This window comes from Scyliorhinus torazame, chromosome 10 (genome assembly GCF_047496885.1).
Source record: "Scyliorhinus torazame isolate Kashiwa2021f chromosome 10, sScyTor2.1, whole genome shotgun sequence".
NCBI classification, from domain to species: domain Eukaryota; kingdom Metazoa; phylum Chordata; class Chondrichthyes; order Carcharhiniformes; family Scyliorhinidae; genus Scyliorhinus; species Scyliorhinus torazame.
The window spans coordinates 192,850,544-192,869,835 of NC_092716.1; the positions used below are offsets into that span (position 1 = coordinate 192,850,544).

General features: G+C 46.2%; 1 protein-coding gene and 1 long non-coding RNA gene across 4 annotated transcripts in view; both read right to left on the reverse strand.

Moving 5' to 3' along the window:
* Nucleotides 1–19,292, reverse strand: part of LOC140384470 (endoplasmic reticulum-Golgi intermediate compartment protein 2-like) — a 181,832-nt gene that overhangs the window by 116,132 nt on the left and 46,408 nt on the right. For all 3 annotated transcript variants that reach the window (XM_072466201.1, XM_072466203.1, XM_072466202.1), the window contains exons 4-8: nucleotides 16,501–16,571; nucleotides 15,533–15,573; nucleotides 15,312–15,413; nucleotides 13,494–13,589; nucleotides 11,516–11,571 (exon numbers count right to left, since the gene is read on the reverse strand). In XM_072466201.1, the coding sequence (XP_072322302.1) occupies nucleotides 11,516–11,571; nucleotides 13,494–13,589; nucleotides 15,312–15,413; nucleotides 15,533–15,573; nucleotides 16,501–16,571 (366 nt within the window). The remainder of the gene's footprint in view (nucleotides 1–11,515; nucleotides 11,572–13,493; nucleotides 13,590–15,311; nucleotides 15,414–15,532; nucleotides 15,574–16,500; nucleotides 16,572–19,292) is intronic.
* On the reverse strand, nucleotides 1,026–5,880 carry LOC140384471 (uncharacterized). The gene is made up of 2 exons (XR_011933062.1): nucleotides 5,788–5,880; nucleotides 1,026–1,878 (listed from the first exon to the last, which is right to left on the reverse strand). It is a non-coding gene; the product is annotated as an uncharacterized lncRNA (long non-coding RNA).

A 19,292-nucleotide genomic window follows, 5' to 3' on the forward strand; every position in this document is an offset into this window, starting at 1 on the left:
TCAATAATAGCTTTCAAAAGGGAATTGTGTAAATACTTGAAAAGAAAAGAAAATTGTGGGGCTATGGGGAAAGAAGAGTTCAAAAAGGCTCAGGTGGGATTGGCTGATTGGCCTTTTGTGGTGTAAGATTTGATGATTTATTCTGGGTGAACAAATTAAGTCAGGTTGCATCGACCTGTCCTGCTACACAAAGCTCTGAGGTACTACAGGTTCCAGTTTGATGTCAAGGTCTATTTTAGAGTAGTGCCTGGGATGACCTACGGCAGTGATTCCTCCATGAGAGCACTGCAGTTGGTCCGTGGGAAAAAATATTCAATTACATGCAGCTCGTACGTGTGGTGATATGCATGCACACTTAAATGTATATAGTTATATAAATGTATAAAGCTATTTATCAATATACATAATCACAGGTAAGACCTCCGGCCAGCGGGTGGTGCCAAACATGCATCACGTGACTGCCATGACTCGCCAGTTGGTGGTAGGATGTACAGTAGGACACTTGCAAAAAAGATGTGCAGGGTAGGTGGATTGGCCACGCTAAACTGCCCCTTAATTGGAATAAAAAATTGGATACTCAAAATGTATTTAAAAAAATGAAATAGCTGCGTTTTTAATACCCATTGATATACAAGTTTGACTCCCATCAACCATAGGCTATGTAGGGCGGCACAGCGGCGCAGTGGTTAGCACTGCTGTCTCACGGCTCTGAGGACCCGGGTTCGATCCCGGCCCCGGGTCACTGTCCGTGTGGAGTTTGCACATTCTCCCCGTGTCTGCGTGGGTTTCACCCCCACAACCTAAAAGATGCAGGGTAGGTGAATTGGCCATGCTAAATTGCCCCTTAATTGGAAAAATAAATGGGGTACTCTAAATTTATTTAAAAAATAATAAAACTGCCTGCATACGTTGCGTTCTAAAAAAGCTTTTGATGACGAACAATGGTCTGCATGAAGCAAAAGGTTGGGAACTACTGACCTACAGGATACTTTGGGCACCATTTGGCTACTCTTTAATAATAATAATTAGAATAATAATAATCTTTATTGTCACAAGTACGCTTACATTAACACTGCAATGAAATTACTGTGAAAAGGATTGCAACATAACTGCAATGGGAAAAACAAACATTAATTGTCTCTTTTATAAAATTGCAAGTTTCTCTGACATTCGGATGCTGGGGAATTGAACTCTGTGCATCTCAGCTTTTAACCACCAAGCTCAGAGTGCAGTTATTCGCAGCCAGCAGTATAACTTGCTGCCAGCTCTCATTGTTGTAATGTGGCTACTAATGTCAAGTCAATGATGAGGATCTTGTGATCAATGGCACTGGCCATTTTACCTCACTGACAGCCGCCCACAAAGCTTTTGCCGGCTTCTGAATTGAGACAAATTCAAATTTGATGCCTAATCCTACATCGTGTCATGTACAGGCATGTGTGATATTATGGGCCAGGGTTTAGAGAACCCCAAAGTATATCATGGAGTTCACCTGATCCACAACTTTAAATAGATTTTGGTTATGGGGAGCACAAGAGCCCACGTTATAAGTGTAATGCAACAGAGAGCTAAAGTATGTTTAACACAAAACAATGTTTACTCTATGAATCCAGTTAACATTTTATAAACACACAGCAAACATCTTATCAACTACAAACACTGATACTTTCCCAAATACAATATTCTATAGATAACCCTTAATAACTTCCCAAACAACATCCATAAGTTTAATCCTTTTTAAAGTAAAGACAACAGGTTTAAATGCTCTACAGAAACAGGTATTACATTGAAATCATCAATGGTCTGGAGACAGTCTTTAGCTTGTAGAGAGAGAGAGATCATTATACAACTGCTTGCTTTGAATGCAGCTCTCCACCTCTGAAAATGAAACCAAAAACAAACTGCAGATGCCAGCTCAAAAATGAAAGTGAAAGACATGCAGCCCAGCTCCGCCCACACACTGACATCACTGCAACTATTTGATAAACACCCATTTCATAAAGGTACATCCACCTGACAGTGAGCAAGGTAAGAAGTAGAAATGCTCTTCAACCAATCAGATTGAAGAATCCACAGTGAACCACACAGGATACTAATTAGTAAGTGTAAAGCAGAAATTATAAATTAGATTAAAGTCACGCACAGAAAGTGCAGTAAAGATTGAGAACATAAGAACATAAGAACTAGGAGCAGCAGTAGGCCATCTGGCCCCTCGAGCCTGCTCCGCCATTCAATGAGATCATGGCTGATCTTTTGTGGACTCAGCTCCACTTTCCGGCCCGAACACCATAACCCTTAATCCCTTTATTCTTCAAAAAACTATCTATCTTTATCTTGAAAACATTTAATGAAGGAGCCTCTACTGCTTCACTGGGCAAGGAATTCCATAGATTCACAACCCTTTGGGTGAAGAAGTTCCTCCTTAACTCAGTCCTAAATCTACTTCCCCTTATTTTGAGGCTATGCCCCCTAGTTCTGCTTTCACTCGCCAGTGGAAACAACCTGCCCGCATCTATCCTATCAATTCCCTTCATAATTTTATATGTTTCTATAAGATCCCCCCCCCACCCTTCTAAATTCCAACAAGTACAGTCCCAGTCTACTCAATCTCTCCTCGTAATCCAACCCCTTCAGCTCTGGGATTAACCTAGTGAATCTCCTCTGCACACCCTCCAGTGCCAATACGTCCTTTCTCAAGTAAGGAGACCAAAACTGAACACAATACTCCAGGTGTTGCCTCACTAACACCGTATACAATTGCAGCATAACCTCCCTAGTCTTAAACTCCATCCCTCTAGCAATGAAGGACAAGGGAAGACATAGGGCAGCACGGTGGTGCAATGGTTAGCATTGTTGCCTCACGGTGCCGAGGTCCCAGGTTCGATCCCGGCTCTGGGTCACTGTCCATGTGGAGTTTGCACATTCTCCCCGTGTTTGCGTGGGTTTCGCCCCCACAACCCAAAAAGATGTTCAGGGTAGGTAGATTGGCCGTGCTAAATTGCCCCTTAATTGGAAAAAATGAATTGTGTACACTAAATTTTAAAAATAAGATTGGGAAGACATATCTGATTGAGAGAAAGATAAAAGAGACAGAAAAAGTTAAACAAAAATTACAATAGTTTTCTTGTTTTTAAAATCTCCATCCTAATTACTTTTTGAAGGAATGAAGCTCCCTGCCTGTAAAATGACATTTTCAGGACCAGAGAGATTGTTTGACAAGAATTATCACTTTTCATGCCATCAACAATTTACTTACAACACTCAGGATTATTAAGAGCAAGACTTAGATGAGTCCAGTGATCACAGAGGGTTGTGGGGCTGGAGGAGATTACAGAGATAGAGAGAGGTTTGGATGGATTTGACAACAAGGATGAAGAGTTTTAAATTAAGGAGTTGCTCAACAGGGAGTCAATATAGATCAGTGATTTTCAGAGTCATAGTTAAATGGGACTAGGTAAGAGTTAGGACACAGGCAGCAGAGGTTTGAATCAGCTTAGGTGTACAGAGATCAAGGGTGGGAAGCTAGCTTGGAGTTCATTGGAATAGTGAAGTCTAGAGGTAACAAAGACAGAGATGAGGGTTTCAACAGCAGATGAGCTAAGTCAGGTGAAATTTTATAGGTGGAAATAGGTCTTGATGATGGTTCTGATATACGGTTGGACGCTTATTTTGGGGTCAAATATGCCATCAAGGTTGCACCAGTCTGCTTTACTGTCAGACTGTTGCCAGGGAGAAGAATGGAGTTGGTCTGGTGGGAATGGTGTTAGTGATTGTGACCAAAGACAATGGCCGGGATTCTCCACTACCCGGCGGGGCGGGGGAATCCGGCTTAATGGAGTGGCGGGAACCACTCCGGCGTCGGGCCGCCCCAAAGGTGCGGAATTCTTCGCACCTTTAGGGGCCAAGCCCTCACCTTGAGGGGCTAGGCCCGTGCCGGAGTGATTTCCGCCCCGCAGGCTGGCGGGAAAGGCCTTTGGCGCCACGCCAGCCGGCGCCGAAAGGACTTCGCCGGGCGATGCATGCGCGGGAGCGTCAGCGGCTGCTCACGGCATCCCCGCACATGCGCAGTGGAGGGGGTCACTTCCGCCTCCGCCATAGTGAAGACCATGGCGAAGGCGGAAGAAAAAGAGTGCCCCCACGGCACAGGCCCGCCCGCCGATCGGTGGGCCCCGATCGCGGACCAGGCCACCGTGGGGTCACCCCTCCGGGGCCAGATCGCCCCGTGCCCCCCCCAGGAACCCGGAGCCTGCCCGTGGCGTTTGCTCCCGCCGGTAAGGTAGGTGGTTCAATCCATGCCGGCTGGCGAGGGTTGACAGCGGCGGGACTACGGCCCATCGCGGGCCGGAGAATCGCCGGGGGGAGCCTGCCGACCGGCGCAGCGCGATTCTCGCCCCCGCCGATTCTGTGGTAGCGGAAAATTCGGGACACGGCGGGGGGGTCGGAAAATCGCACCCAATGTGCGGGATTCTCCCTTGCCATACGCCGATATCGTAATCGGCGATCGGGCGGAGAATCCCTTCCGACGCCTAATCACAGGCAGTGCCGGTTCGACGCTGGTTTTCTATTCTCCGAAATGGCGTCATCGCTTCATGCGCCACACACCGTTGGAACGCTATTGACGTGTCATTGGAAGGCCCCACCCTGATGCTCCGCCCCCAATGGGCTGAGTTCCTGACCGCACGGGGGACGTGTGGTCTCAACGGCCAGGAATCCGGCGTGACGGCCACGGACTGTGTCCATCGCCGCCACAGTCGGCCGGAAGCCATGCTGCTGGCTGGGGGGGGGGGGCTTCCGCGAAGGCTGGGGGCCTGGTGGGTGTCGGGCAGGGGGCCAGTATTTGGCAGGTTGGGTCCGTGCACGGCCGGTGCCATGTTGTACGGCGCGACCGCTGCAAGTCATCGCCGTGTTCTTGTGCAGCCACGGACCCGGCCATTCTCTGGCTGTTTTTGGCACGGGAGCGAGAAGTTTTACCCAGCGCCGTTGCTAGCCCATCACCGGTCCCAGGATTGGTGAGGGTTCGGTGCCAATTTTGGCGTTGTGAAACCCCATAGTTCCCAGTGCCGGCATTGGCACTTAGCTGCTAAATCGGAGATTCCCGGCTTTAGTCTCCCCAATATTTAACTGGAGGAAATTTCAACTGATCCAGTATTGGATGTTGAACAAGCAGTCTGATAATTCAGAGACAGTGGAGCAGTTGAGAGAGGTGATGCTGAGGTAGAGCTGGGAGTTGTCAGCATATAAGTGGAATCTGGTGTTGTGTTTTCAGATGATATTGCCAAAGGACAGCTTGTAGATGAGAGATAGGAGGGAATGGATCCCTCAGGCCACCAGAGGGAACTGTGCAGCAGTGGAAGAGATAACATTGTAAGTGATTCTCCAGGTATGGTTAGATGGATAAGAATGGAACCAGGTGAGAGTAGTTCCACCCAAGTGGACCAGCAAGAAAGAGGTGGATGGACCATGTCAGACAGGTCAAGAAGGATATCATAGTCAGATATGATGTAATATGTGACTTTGATAACAGCCATACTATAGTCTGAGTGGAAAATCCAAGGAAGGTGGGTACAGATTTGGGAGGTGGCAGCATGGTCAAGAACTTTGGAAAGGAACTATAGGTTGGAGAATGGGAGGTAGTTTTGCAAAGATCGTGAGGGCCATTGAAGAATGGGGCAATAATGCCAGATTTGAAGGGAAGCATGACAGTGACTGAGGAGAGAGAACTAAAAGGTTGAATCTACCATGGATTGGCAACACCATCAGATTGCCACTCTGCTCTTTTTCACTTACCTTAGTCTGGAGCTGCACATTTATCACCCTGACTTCTGACAAGGGTTTACTGGGAAATGTGGAGTGCAGCTGCTCCTGGTTTCCCTCAGTGCAGTACAGGATCTTCATGGGAAATTAAGCCACATATCCCTTTGTATGGCACAAACTGCCGTATTCCGGTAACTTTAAATGTCCCAAAGCCATTCTGACAGGAAAGAAGGCAATCATGGAGAGTAAGTGGGTGAGGGACTAGGGTAGGTCAGAGGGGTTGGTCAGGATGGGGGGTGGGTCGAGGGGTGGTGTGTGTGTTACATGGTTGGGTAGGTGAGTGGGAGTTTCGGGGGGGTGTTGGAGGTGGGGGAGGATCATGGAAAGGGGACGTTAGGTGGAAGGGGGGGGGGTCAGGGGTACTTGTGGGTAGGAGTGGGAAGTAACTGGGGACTCATCGGGTAGTTGGGTGGTCAGGGTGGTAGTTGGGGAGGCAGGTTAATTGGGAGTGGTAGGACAGCTGGGGGATGTTTTGGGTCGGGGCTGGGCGAGTCAGTCAGTGGTCGGGGGTAGTGGTATAGGTACACAGAAATTAGAAGCAGTTTTAATCTTTCTAACTTTTCCTGGGTAACTATTCTGCTAATAGAGTTTGAACCATCCAAAGTTGAAATTCCAGGGCATTCCCATGTACTCCTTGCTCGGAGATGTCTGAGGGGGTTCTTAGCTCACCTTCTGGGGTAGCACTGGGTACGACCCTCCATTATGAATATTAGCTTACTCCAGAATGCATCAGCCCTTGAACGGGCATTGTTAGTGGGGATATAGGGGGTAAGTATTTGAGACAATTACATTGATTAAGTCCTGTGGAGGATTGGACAGTGCTCCTGCTGCCTTTGCCCTTCTCTGATAGCAATTACTGCACTTCTGTGTTTGAATGAGCATGGGCAGACATGAGGACTTGCTGTCTGATTTTTACCCTAAAAGCAATGAATGCTTATGGATTCACTGTTAACAGGGAACCAACAGTTAACCTATAACCAATAACTATTTGTCGATGTACTTTGTCGATTATTCTTTTTCTTATTCTTATTCTACTGTGTATGTTGAAAATGCTTTTCACTGTACTTTGGTTCATGTGACAATAAATCAATCAATCAATAACACCCTTGTTTGAGCTAGGGCATTATCTGTGATATAATTGTCACAATTCCAATACGATGATAATTTGTTATTTACACAATAGAAAGCACATGGAGGAGAAAAGAACACATGGTCAGCTCCTCCAGCCACCATCCAACACTTTCTTAAATTTCTCAGGGATGTATATCTCACGCCCAGGCGTCAATCCCATTACTTAGTGTGATGATCTTCTTGATTGCAAACTATTGAGAAAACCATTCAGCCATCTGTCTGTGCCAGCTATTTGGAAGAGTGTTCCAATTAATTCTTTATCTGCTCTTTATTTGTTCAAGTATGTATCCATTTTCCTATTGAAAGTCACCATCGAACCCGCTTTCACAGCTCTTTCAGACAATACATTCCAGATTATAACAACCCTCTGTGTAAAAACATTTCTCCTCATTGTCCTGTCGATCTTTTACCAATTACCTTAAATCTGCATCCTTCTGTCAGTGGAAACAATTTTTTCCTATCTACTCTGATAAAATGCTTCATAATTCTGAACACTTTATTAAACCTCCTTTAACATTCTCTGCTCTACGAAGAACAATCCAGTTTCTTCAATCTCTCCACAATTCTGAAATCCTTCATTCCTGGTACCATTCCTGTAAATCTCCTCTGCACCATCTCAAAGGCCTTGAAACTGGTTCTAAACATCTTTTTCAATAGTTTGAACCCCTGTCCCGTTTTCTCATCATCATTGTGTAGCTCTTGATCTTCATTCCTCACGCTATTTTCTTTGTTATGTACGTCTGACAGGTTTCCTCTCAATTAATTCCCTTCAACGTTAAAAAGTCCCAGGTTGTCCATTCCTTGCTCACAGCTCTATCCTCTGATAATGGGGGGTTTGTTCCTCATTACATCCAATGCATTAATGTCTCCCTGTGTCTTCGTGACCAGAACTGAACACAGTGGTCAAGGGATGATCTGACAAAATGCTGAACAGTTTGACAATGATTTAGTGTCTTTAACGTTTCTGGCTCTGACTATACCATTTAACATTTTGTTTGTTTTGTTCATTTGCATTGGTTAAACACACTGATTGATCATCGATTTCAACTTCATCCTACACTATTTCTCAATCTTAGAATTTATTGTCCATTCCGAATTTCCCTTGAGAAAGTGATTGTAGGGCAGCACGGTGGTGCAGTGGTTAGCACTACTGCCTCACGGCGCCGAGGTCCCAGGTTCGATCCCGGCTCTGGGTCACTGTCCGTGTGGAGTTTGCACATTCTCCCCTTGTTTGCGTGGGTTTCGCCCCCACAACCCAAAAATGTGCAGGCTAGGTGGATTGGCCACGCTAAATTACCCCTTAATTGGAAAAAATGAATTGGGTACTCTAAATTTATTTTAAAAAAGAGAAAGTGATTGTGTGCCTTCTTGAACCACTGCAGTCTATGTCGTATAAGTGCACCCACAGTGCTGTTAGGAAGGATTTTGACCCAACAACAGTGTAGGAACAGCAATATAGTTCCAAGTCAGGATGGTGTGTGGCTTGGCGGGGAACTTGCAGCTAGTGGTGTTCCCATGCATCCGCTATCCTTGACGATCTCAGCAGGTCTGACAGCATCTGTGGAGAGAAAAAGGAGCTAACGTTTCGAGTCTAGATGACTCTTTGTAAAAGCGCAAAGATTCCAGCATCCGTAGAAATTTGCTTTCATCTGCTGCTATTCTTGTCCTTCTAGGCGGTGGAGGTCATGGGATTGGCACTTATTTGCAGTAAGCAACATTTGTTCTTGACAACTTTTGTTTCATGCATTCTGTAGTTCACAATCAGCCGAATTGAGTGCAGTTAACTCTTGTATATTTGGTCCTAGCATCACATGGACATTTTCATCATGTTGATACCCTCACTGTCTCAGATGTGAGTGTAACAATGCACAACGTTGTTTGTTTTGCTTCATATCAGCCTCAGTGTAACTCAGTGCAATGTGCAACCTGAAATTAATTTTTGAAATCTTTGGTTAATATCTTAGATGACTTTCTGTACCAGAGTCTTTACTGTACTGATTGATAAGGGCCAAATATCAGCCAACATTTCTTCAGTAGAAAGGTCACCAACACTGAAGAGAACCAGCTTACAGGAACATTCTGAATATGTTGTTGTTTGATGTTGTGAAAGATGGGCACTAGTAAAATAATGAATCTGCCTTTATGTAGCACCTTATCTAGTATCATAACCAGCTCAAAGCCCCTGGCACACAATAAATCACTGGTGTCATGTAGATCATTGTTTTTCAAACTTTTTTTTCTGCAGACCCATTTTTACCAACCGGCCAACCTTCGCGACCTACGCCGGCTGACATTCGCGCCCCACCATATTCTTTTACCTTTAATGCGAGAGGTGAGCCTGCTTGGTCCTCACGATCGCACTCCAATCAGGTTCACAGGAGGAGAGGGCTATGCACATATTGGGTGCCGGATTCAGCTGGTTTCTTTGTGCCATCTTCATCTTTGTGAGGACGGAAAATCCAACCTCGCACATGTAGGACGTTGTGAAGGACAAAAGCAACAAAATGTTTGTTTTACTCAGCTCCGGATACTCCTCGGAGACGCTGCTCCAGAATGCTGACAGCCTCACTGACTTGTGCCGTGTTTTTAATGTGCTGTCAAAACTGAGGCGCAGAAGTTCAGTCAGCTTCATTTGGAGTCAGGCTTGCCAGTCCATTTACAGTTTCCTTACTGTTTGCTTTGATGTGTCGTTGCAGTGTGGGGAACATGTAGTAATTTTGGCTTTGCACTTGCAACTGCCAAACTTTCAATGATTTTTGGAAAGCTGTGATTTCTTCACAGTGCCGAAAGCAATCACCATCCTTCCGTTGCAATTTGAGGTTCAGTTAATTTAGAATTGAAAAGATGCCTGCAAGGTAAGACATAGTTTGCATCCAAGTTTCATCAGGAAATGAATCAGCCAGAAAGGGCAATTTCTGGAGCAGGAAAGCATGGATTTCGTACCTCAGTTCGTAAACTCTGAGTAGCTCCCCTGTTGAGTGATTGTTACAGTAACTCTTCAAGCGGATGAAGTCCACCGTCATAGGGATTGACTGGTCACTGCTTCGATTTAGTCCAAAAGGTCAGCAAAAAACGTATAGCCACCCTTCAGTACACAGAGGGCGACGATCATAGATCATAGAATTTACAATGCAGAAGGAGGCCATTCGGCCCATCAGGTCTGCACCGGCTCTTGGAAAGAGCACCCTACCCAAGGTCAACACCTCCACCCTATCCCCATAACCCAGTAACCCCACCCAACACTAAGGGCAATTGTGGACACTAAGGGCAATTTATCATGGCCAATCCACCTAACCTGCACATCTTTGGACTGTGGGAGGAAACCGGAGCACCCGGAGGAAACCCACGCACACACGGGGAGGATGTGCAGACTCCGCACAGACAGTGACCCAAGCCGGAATCGAACCTGGGACCCTGGAGCTGTGAAGCAATTGTGCTATCCACAATGCTACCGTGCTGCCCCCTAACGATGTGATGATTTCCCATGGATTTCATTATATCCCTTGCCAAACTTTCAGTTCTGTCCATGATTAAACCATGAGGAATATATACTTTCTCCAGATCATTTGAGTAATGTTTAGGGATGCAAAACAGATTGAGGTCACAGCCTTGTTCACCATCGGTGATCACCACGCAGTCAGCCGCCGGCATGCCGCGATCACACTTTGACCCCAGGTTCAGGTCCAAACACTCCCGGGCCGCATGCAGACTGATAAGCGGGCACGCATGCGCAGTGCGCCCGTTCTTTTTAGCTGGTCGCGGCACATTTGTAAAGTTGCTCGCAACCGGCATTGTTAAAAGCCAGCTGCTGCGGCTGTTGCGAGTGAATTCCCGTGATCGGGAACGCCGCGACGGATGACTCCGCAACCCTCCCGACACCCACCTGCGACCCACCCATGACTTGCGACCTCCACTTTAAAAATGCGTGATGTTGATGAACGCGGAAGCAGTTTTGCACACAGCGAGATTCCAGATCTAACAACGAGCTAAGTACCAAGTCGATCTGTTTATTTTTGGTGATGTTAGTTGAGGGGGAATGTTGGCCAGGTCACCAGGAAACTCCTCAGCCCTTCTCTGTATAGTGCCAAGAGGGTTTTTACATACAGATCGGATGACCCCTTTGACAGTGTGTGACTCTTTCAGCACTGGGCTAGTGTTTTAGCCTAGATTATTTACCCTTAGTGTTGGGTGGGTTACTGGGTTATGGGGTTACTGGGTTATGGGGTTACTGGGTTATGGGGATAGGGTGGCGGTGTTGACCTTGGGTAGGGTGCTCTTTCCAAGAGCCGGTGCAGACCCGATGGGCCGAATGGCCTCCTTCTGCACTGTAAATTCTATGATAATCTATGATTATGTACTCGGATCCTGGTTATATGGCTTAAACCTGTGACTTTCTGAGTTAGAGGTGAAAGTGCATGGCTTATATAAAGTAGTTAGGAAGTAAAACACAATATTTTTTTATAAGGTGTATGGTCACTATATTGGGATTTCAGTGCACTTTGGGCGCAACAGGTAAAAGTAAACACAGAATATCATTAAAACAAGTTGCAAATTGTGTAGATAAAGGTACCTTGAGGATCGTTCGTGGCAAGTACATGAGCATGGCCAAATGGGAGGTCATATGGTCTGAAAAACAAGAGGAATGCACATTTCACAATTTAGGGTTGAGTGTAAACCTCAGTGTGACATTATCATAAATGTAAGAACTGCAAGGGTTAATGAAATGTCTAGATCAGCCACTAGAGGGATCTAGAGTTACAAGTATATAAGACATTGATACTAAGCCTTGGATGGAGAGAAGTGAAGGAGTTAGCTAGAGTACAGACTGAAGGAAAGATAGTGTAAGTGAAAGCAGATCATAGTTTATAATAGTGTAGACATTAGTAGTAGATGACAGTAGATTATATATTAATTATCAACTGTGAAATATACAGGAGTAAGTGTTGAATCCAATTAAGTAGTGTGAATAAATTTATAGCTTTGTTCAAGTTAAAGCTATTTGTGGTCTTTGTGAACACTACACCAACCATCCTGAATTTAGCAACACAAAGAAAACCACACTCAGTTATTTCTCAATCTATTCAGGCCATTTTGCGGATGTCCTTTACTTCATCCTGAAAGAAGGGCCTTCACTCTTCACCATTCTTTGACAACCAGTAAGTTTTATTTATATCTGGAACCGGGAGACTCAGAAAGGCACCCCCGACACCAGAGTATCCTTATCATTCCTCACCTCAGTTACTGATGCCAGCTCCCTTCCCCCCCCTCAAAACCCCAACAATATTCCTGGGCAGTGCATGAGGGTTGGGAAATTTGTTGGATGAGGCTGTGAAGATTGCTGTATGAGGTTGAGGAAATTGCTGCATGAGTTCATATCATCAATTGGACATGATGAGTACTGAAAAGCCCTGATCGGACAAGGATTACAGGATACAGATGTGAGGTTTTGGATAAGAGATACAGGGGGAATCGAGGAAGAGCATTTTTAAGCAGCATGTGATAATGATCTGGAATTCATGCCCACACGAGTGGTCAAAGAGGAGATGATCAATGATTTCAAAACAAAATTGGATGGGCACTTGAAGATATTAAACTATGGGGATGGAATGGGGAATGGGACTGTGTGGATTGCTGTACAGAAAACTGGAATCGTCTTGAATAGCCTCCTTCTGTGACCATAATTGTATTGAGCAGGATGAACACTGAGGACTCTGATGGTTTTTCCTCCTATATTATGGGTGTATGTATGTTATACCGCAGACATGTTGGGAGGATGCAAGGTACTCCACAAACTGAACCTGAATTACAAATGTGAACTGGTAACATCCTGTACCAGGATGCAAGCAGGATGGATACTCATGGTGAGATGGCCTAAGCTTCCCTATTTTGAAGGATCTTTAAAAACTGCAAAAACATTTCCCAAGGATGACACCAGAAATGAGAGATTAGGAAAGATTGAGCAGACTGGGTCTCTTTTCTCCAAAATAGTGAAGGCTGAGGGGAGACCTGAGCGAGCTCTTTAAAATTCTAAATGAGTTTGATAGTGTGGCCATGGAGAAGATATGTCCACTTGTGGGGAAGACCAGAGATAGGGGCCGTCAATATAGGGTAGTTACTAATCAATCCAGCAGGGAATTCAGGATAAATTTCTTTATCCAGAGAGTGATGAGAATGTGGAACAAGCTAAGGAATATTTGAGGCAAAAGGCATAGATGTATTTAAAGGGAAGCTAGATGTACGCACGAGGGAGAAAGGGATAGAAGGATATGTGGATAGGTTGAAATGAAGTAGTGAGGGGCAGGGGAAAATTGTATAGAGCATAAACACTAGCATCGACTAGTTGGACGAAATGTCCTGTTCTGTGCTGTAAATTCTCTGTAATTCTATATAATACAATCTGAGTAAGGAATGCCTGTAACAGGCACTAATTGATTAATGACTGCTTTACTTCATGGGGTCCTGAAGCTGATTTGCACATTCTGACGGCCACGTGCCCCACCACCACCACCACAACAAGCTGTGCAAATAAAGAGCAGGATCATACTAACTTCCCAGCCAGAATATGGAAATTCCCTGCAACTTTGTTGAGTTTCATTGAACCATGAATCCTGCAGGCGTTCAGAGGATATGTGGAGTCAACAACTCTGAAAGAAAAATGACAAAACCACTTTCACAGGTCATTTGCACGTTAACTTTTCCATGCCTGAAAGGGTTTAAAGTCTACAGACTCCAACACTTCAGGTGCAATTTAAACACTGAAGTGTCAGACTAATTCATTACAACTTTAATGCATTTATAGGCAAGATAGCTAAATACACGAGAGAGCAAGGAACATAAGGATAGGCGCAGTGAGATTGAGCGGAATGGGAAGACAGACCAGTTAGGCTGAATGGCCTGTTTCTGTGCTTCAGTTCTGTGTAAATCTAGGTACACTGGATCTCCTGACGTTGACTTGAAGCCAAATAGCTGCACCAACTTGAAACAAACTCCAGGAAACCTCGGAATTTGAGCCTGGGGTGAGGGTGTCTTGGGGAAGAGGGATGGCTCTGTTTTTTCTTCAATTCTTTCAAGGGATCTGGGCTTCACTGACAAATGTCAGGATCTGAGCTACTGCTTTACAGCCTTTCTGCATCGAGGTCCCAAACGTTATTTGAAGATTGTATTTGGTAAGTGTTATAACCCCCCCCAGAGGTCACAGTATAACGACAATACGATTCCCTGTGACCGCCACGGAATATGAACTTTGGCGGTAAGGAAGGTGGTGCTTCCCCTTAACTAGGGAAACCCTCACTTGTGTGTAAACCCCGCCTGGGTGCAGGTTAGAGAGGGAGACCCTTTGGGGAGTGGACACTTATTGGGCGGGATTCTCCGCTTGCCGACGCCAAAATCACGTTCGGCGATCGGCTGGAGAATACCTGTTTCCGGTCAAATTGGGGGCGGCCCCGCTTTTGCGATGCTCCACCCCCTTCAAATTGTCGTACTCTAGGAGTACGCCGTGCGTCGTACCGACGGCCTCAGGACGTTGCCTGAGGCCCACACCCCAATGTTCCGCCTCCGACCGGCCGAGTTTCTGATGGCGTTGGTAGGGAGTGCTATCATCCGTCGGGAACTCGGCGTGGTGGCTGTGGACTCAGTCCACCGCTGCCACAGTCGGGGGAGGACCAATCTGCGGCCAGGGGAGAATTTGTCAGGTGCTGGAGGCACTGTTGGGGAGTGGTCTGGGGCATGTGAACCGGCCAAAGGGGGGGCACTATTTTGCAGGCCTGGTCCGCGAGCAGCCGGCACCATGCTGCACGGCGCGGCCACTGCAGGCCGCCGTGCACATGCACGGCCACGGACCCAGCAATTCTCCGGGCCGTATCAGCAGCTAGAGCCGCGTGCCCCCAGCCAAACGCAGGATCGGTTACCGTTTTACGCCAAATGTTCGGTCGTAAATCGCCACTATGTCCCCACGCCAGCCTGGGGACATAGCCTCAGAATCGGAGAATCCAGACCATTGTATATCAAATAAACCTTGTTACTGTTTTCCACCTGCTGGTTCAAGCATGCTACTTTAGTGGATTCTACAATAATTAAACATAGGAAATGTAATGGGGATGGAGAAAGTGTATTATTGGAGATTAAGCATAGTATGGAGTATATTAAGGTTTGTGGGCTCCATCATTAATAGAGACATCCATCCGTAAGGGACAACGGGCTTAAAGAAAGCACATCCAGCAGGGCAGCATTCCCTCAGTACTGCACTGGACTATCAGCCTTGATTGTGTGCTCAAGTCTGGAGTGGGACTTGAACTCATGATCTCCTGGCATTAATGCAAATGTGAGATGGCCACTTTGAACAGATATACTCTAAGTGAAATCACTACCTTGGACTCTTTGTTGCTGCAGTTCCATTAAACGATGACTTTATGAGGGATTCCAACATATTATGCTCCTTGTTCAGTTGTTGGCGAATATTTTGCATCATTCTGCAGGTAAATGTGAATTTTCCATTTAGTTTTACAAAGGAAATAAGTTTCTATTCTAATGGGAAAAGTCACCTGAACGCCAAATGATCAACGGTAAGAAAATCACATTAGAAACTCACCTCTGCCAGGCTTTCTCTTTTGATAAGAGTTCAAAGTAGGTCTGAATATTAAAAAAAAATAATCGGAGGTCATAATTGCATTCTGTGGTAAAATTAGATTTGGTCACTTCAGTTGGGTGACTTAAAGGAAGAGAGAGAAGTGACAATATTTATGGAGGGAATTCTAGAATTTAGAGCCCACACAGCTCAAGTCACTTCTACTTCTGGCTTCAAATGAGAACTTCAGCATAGAGAAATGTCTGATCTTTGATCTGTGACAATTACTAGACTATTTTTAGTGAAATTTTACTAATATTCATTCTTCAGAATCTCTACATCCATCTCTGAGAATGGAGTGGGTATCTGAAAAGGACATTTGGGGCTGCAGCTCTCAGTGGGTAATGATGCTCCTGGGCACAGGTCTCAAGAAATCGGCAGCTATTGGAGCAGGCCATCTCCGTGACGATCAATTGTCTGCTCACCTGAGGTCTGCACATCCATCCTGCATTGACAACAGCAAATGGATAAATACACGAAAGGGAAAGATTTACTCTATAGTGGGGGAAACACGGCAAAAGTGAGACTAATTGGATAGCCCTTATGAAGAACAGGCACAGGCACGAATGGCCTCCTTCTGTTCTGTTAGATTCTATGATAACTGGCTGCAAGGAGTGTGACTGTTCTGTAAGGCAAGGCATCATCCTTTATTTTGGTTTTCATGTCTTTGGGATAAGGTGCACTTAATAATTCAATGAGATGGGGAAGGAGTTATGGGGATCCATGTTTGCAAACTCGCTAAATGGCTCGGTGGATCAGTGCAACAAGCCACTATGGCAACAAACCTTTAGGATTGCTTTCTCATAAAAGCTTGAAAGATAATTAAAACCACAGGAGCTGTGGTGCTGCATCTACTCTCTTAAAAACGTTTTGGGTTAGCTCACAAACATGCATCAATATTAAGGGCAAAATTAAAGTTGATTAAGGCTTACTGGTTCATACTGAAGGTCTCCAGACTCGCCAACCCTGGCTTCCGTTTGATCAATCATGTCTGCTCCAATATCTTTGTACAACAAAGAACAGTGGAAATGGTAATGATCTTACAGGTATTTTTGTTCAGTTTTGCTTTATCCTTTGTGTTAATTCCTATTATTACACTGTATTTACCGCACAGAAATATGTCATTCAGCCCAACTGATCGTACCATTGTTTATGTTTCACATGGGCCTCCTCCAACCCTACAACATCTCAGCCTGTCAGGCATATCCTTGTAATTGTTTCTGCCTCATATTTATCCAGCTTCTGCTTAAATATTTCAATGCTATTTACCTCCCTGTGGTAATGAGGAATTGAACAAACGAATGTGATATAAAATAGTTAGTTCAAATATTAGTTATAGTAATGTGGATGTGATCAGTCTAATAGTAGTGAGTTCACAGACAAAGAATTTCAGAAAGCATGGCAAGGAAGGGGGAGGAGTGTCTGGTGTGTCGTGTTGGGTGTTCCACTATACAGACGAACCAACACGGTTGTAGATGGTACAACTCTGTTTTATTACTCTTGATAACAACATCTGTAAACTTATGACTGGTTCGTAATTTACCCGTTAACCTGTGGACCTAGCCCTAACACTATCTTAGAGAGGCACTCAGCACATGGTGTATGTCTGAGTGGCACGCTGTGAGCTCTGTGCCATGAGCTGTCTCCTGCTGGAATGAGCGGGAACTGTGGTGTTCCCCGTTTTATAGTGCGTGTGCTCTCACTGGTGATTGGTTGTGATGTTGCGTGTGTGTTGATTGGTCCGTTGATCTGTCCATCAGTGTGTATGTGTGTTTGCACCATGATACGTTTATCTGAATATCATGACATCTCCCCTTTTTACAAGAATATGTGCCTATATGGTAATAAATATTGTTGTGTACTGAGTGCAGCTGAATATGTGTGTGCAATATCTACAACATGTACATGAGGCTAAACTATATACATAGGAAGGTGTCAGGTGCAACATAGCAACGAGGTTGTACCATGAACAAAACAAGTGCAAACAGCAAACATCAAAAACAAACTCCTGAAATGACAAAAAAGAGAAACACATTAACATTGTGGCATAACACTTTAGTGAGTCCAAAGTGCAAACAGACTCATAAATCCAGCCTAGTAGGTGGGCGACGAATTTGGTTTGACCGCCTCAAGGGTGGGTCAGCATCAACCGGCTGAGGAATGGCCTGGCCACAGGCAACAGAGGAATAGGCATAGTGGCAGGAAGCTCCACAAAGTCGACATCAGGGACAACAGGAGGGCGTGGCACCGGTGCATGATCACGTAGCGAGCGCGGAAGCAGCCGAAGAGCCCGGCGATTACGCCGGCAAATGGAGCTATCAGGCATGTGAACCAGGAACGAGTGGGGAGCCACACGGCGGAGAACTTCAGCAGTTGTCGACCAGCCACCCTCTGGTAGGTGGATGCGGATGTTGTCTCCAGGCGCCAGGCAGGAAGATCAGTTGCCCGAGTGTCATTTGCCACCTTCTGCTGAGCACGCTGCTGTCGCATCCTCTGCAGTACTGGAGCATGGCCGGGTTTAGGAACTTGAATGGACGGCACAGTGGTCCTGAGGGTGCGACCCATCAACAGCTGGGCTGGTGAGAGGCCAGTGGACTGTGGGGCCGAGCAGCCTTGCAGAGGAGCCGCTTGACGATATGGACGCCCTTTTCCGCCTTGCCATTTGACTGGGGATGCAAAGGGCTGGACGTCACGTGTGTGAAGCCATACGCAGCAGCAAAAGAAGACCATTCTTGGCTCGCAAAATAGGGCCCATTGTTCGACATGACGGTAAGCGGAATACCATGGCGAGCGAAGGTTGCTTTGCATGCCCTGATGACAGCTGACGACGTCAAATCGTGCAGGCGTACGACCGCTGGATAATTTGAAAAATAATCAATTATGATGACGTAGTCCCTGCCAAGCGCATGAACAAGGTCCACACCCACCTTCGCCCAGGGGGACGTCACCAACTCATGGGGCTGAAGCGTCTCAGAGGGTTGCACCATGTTGGCAATGTCGTCGCTGATGCCCGGCCAGTATACAGCTTCTCGGGCCCTCCGCCTGCACTTCTCAACCTCGAGATGGCCTTTGTGTAATTGATCGAGAACCAACCTGTGCATGCTGTGTGGAATCACAATCCGGTCCAGCTTTAGGAGGACACCGTCAATGACGGCCAAGTCGTCCCCGACATTGTAGAATTGTGGGCACTGTCCTTTGAGCCACCCTTCTGTCATGTGGCGCATCACACGTTGTAGAAGGGAGTCAGCCGCAGTCTCCCGGCGAATACGGGCCAGACTTGCATCATTAGCTGGCAGATTGGCCGATGTGAAGGCCACAAGCGCTTCGACCTGACATACGGACCTCCCCGATTCGGGCGATGTGCTCACTGCTCTAGACAGGGCATCCGCAATGATGAGGTCCTTTCCCGGGGTGTAGACCAGTTGGAAGTCGTACCTCCGAAGCTTGAGCATAATGCGCAGGAGGTGAGGGGGTCATCTCATTCAGGTCCTTTTGTATGATGCTGACCAGGGGGCGATGGTCGGTTTCCACGGTGAACTGAGGGAGACCATACATGTAGTCGTGGAACTTATCTATGCCGGTTAACAATCCCAGGCACTCCTTGTCAAACTGCGCATCGCGCTGTTCTGTGGGGGTCATGGCCCGCAAGGCATAGGTGACTGGGGCCCATGATGCAGTGTCGTCCCGTTGCAGGAGTACCGCCCCAATGCCGGACTGGCTGGCA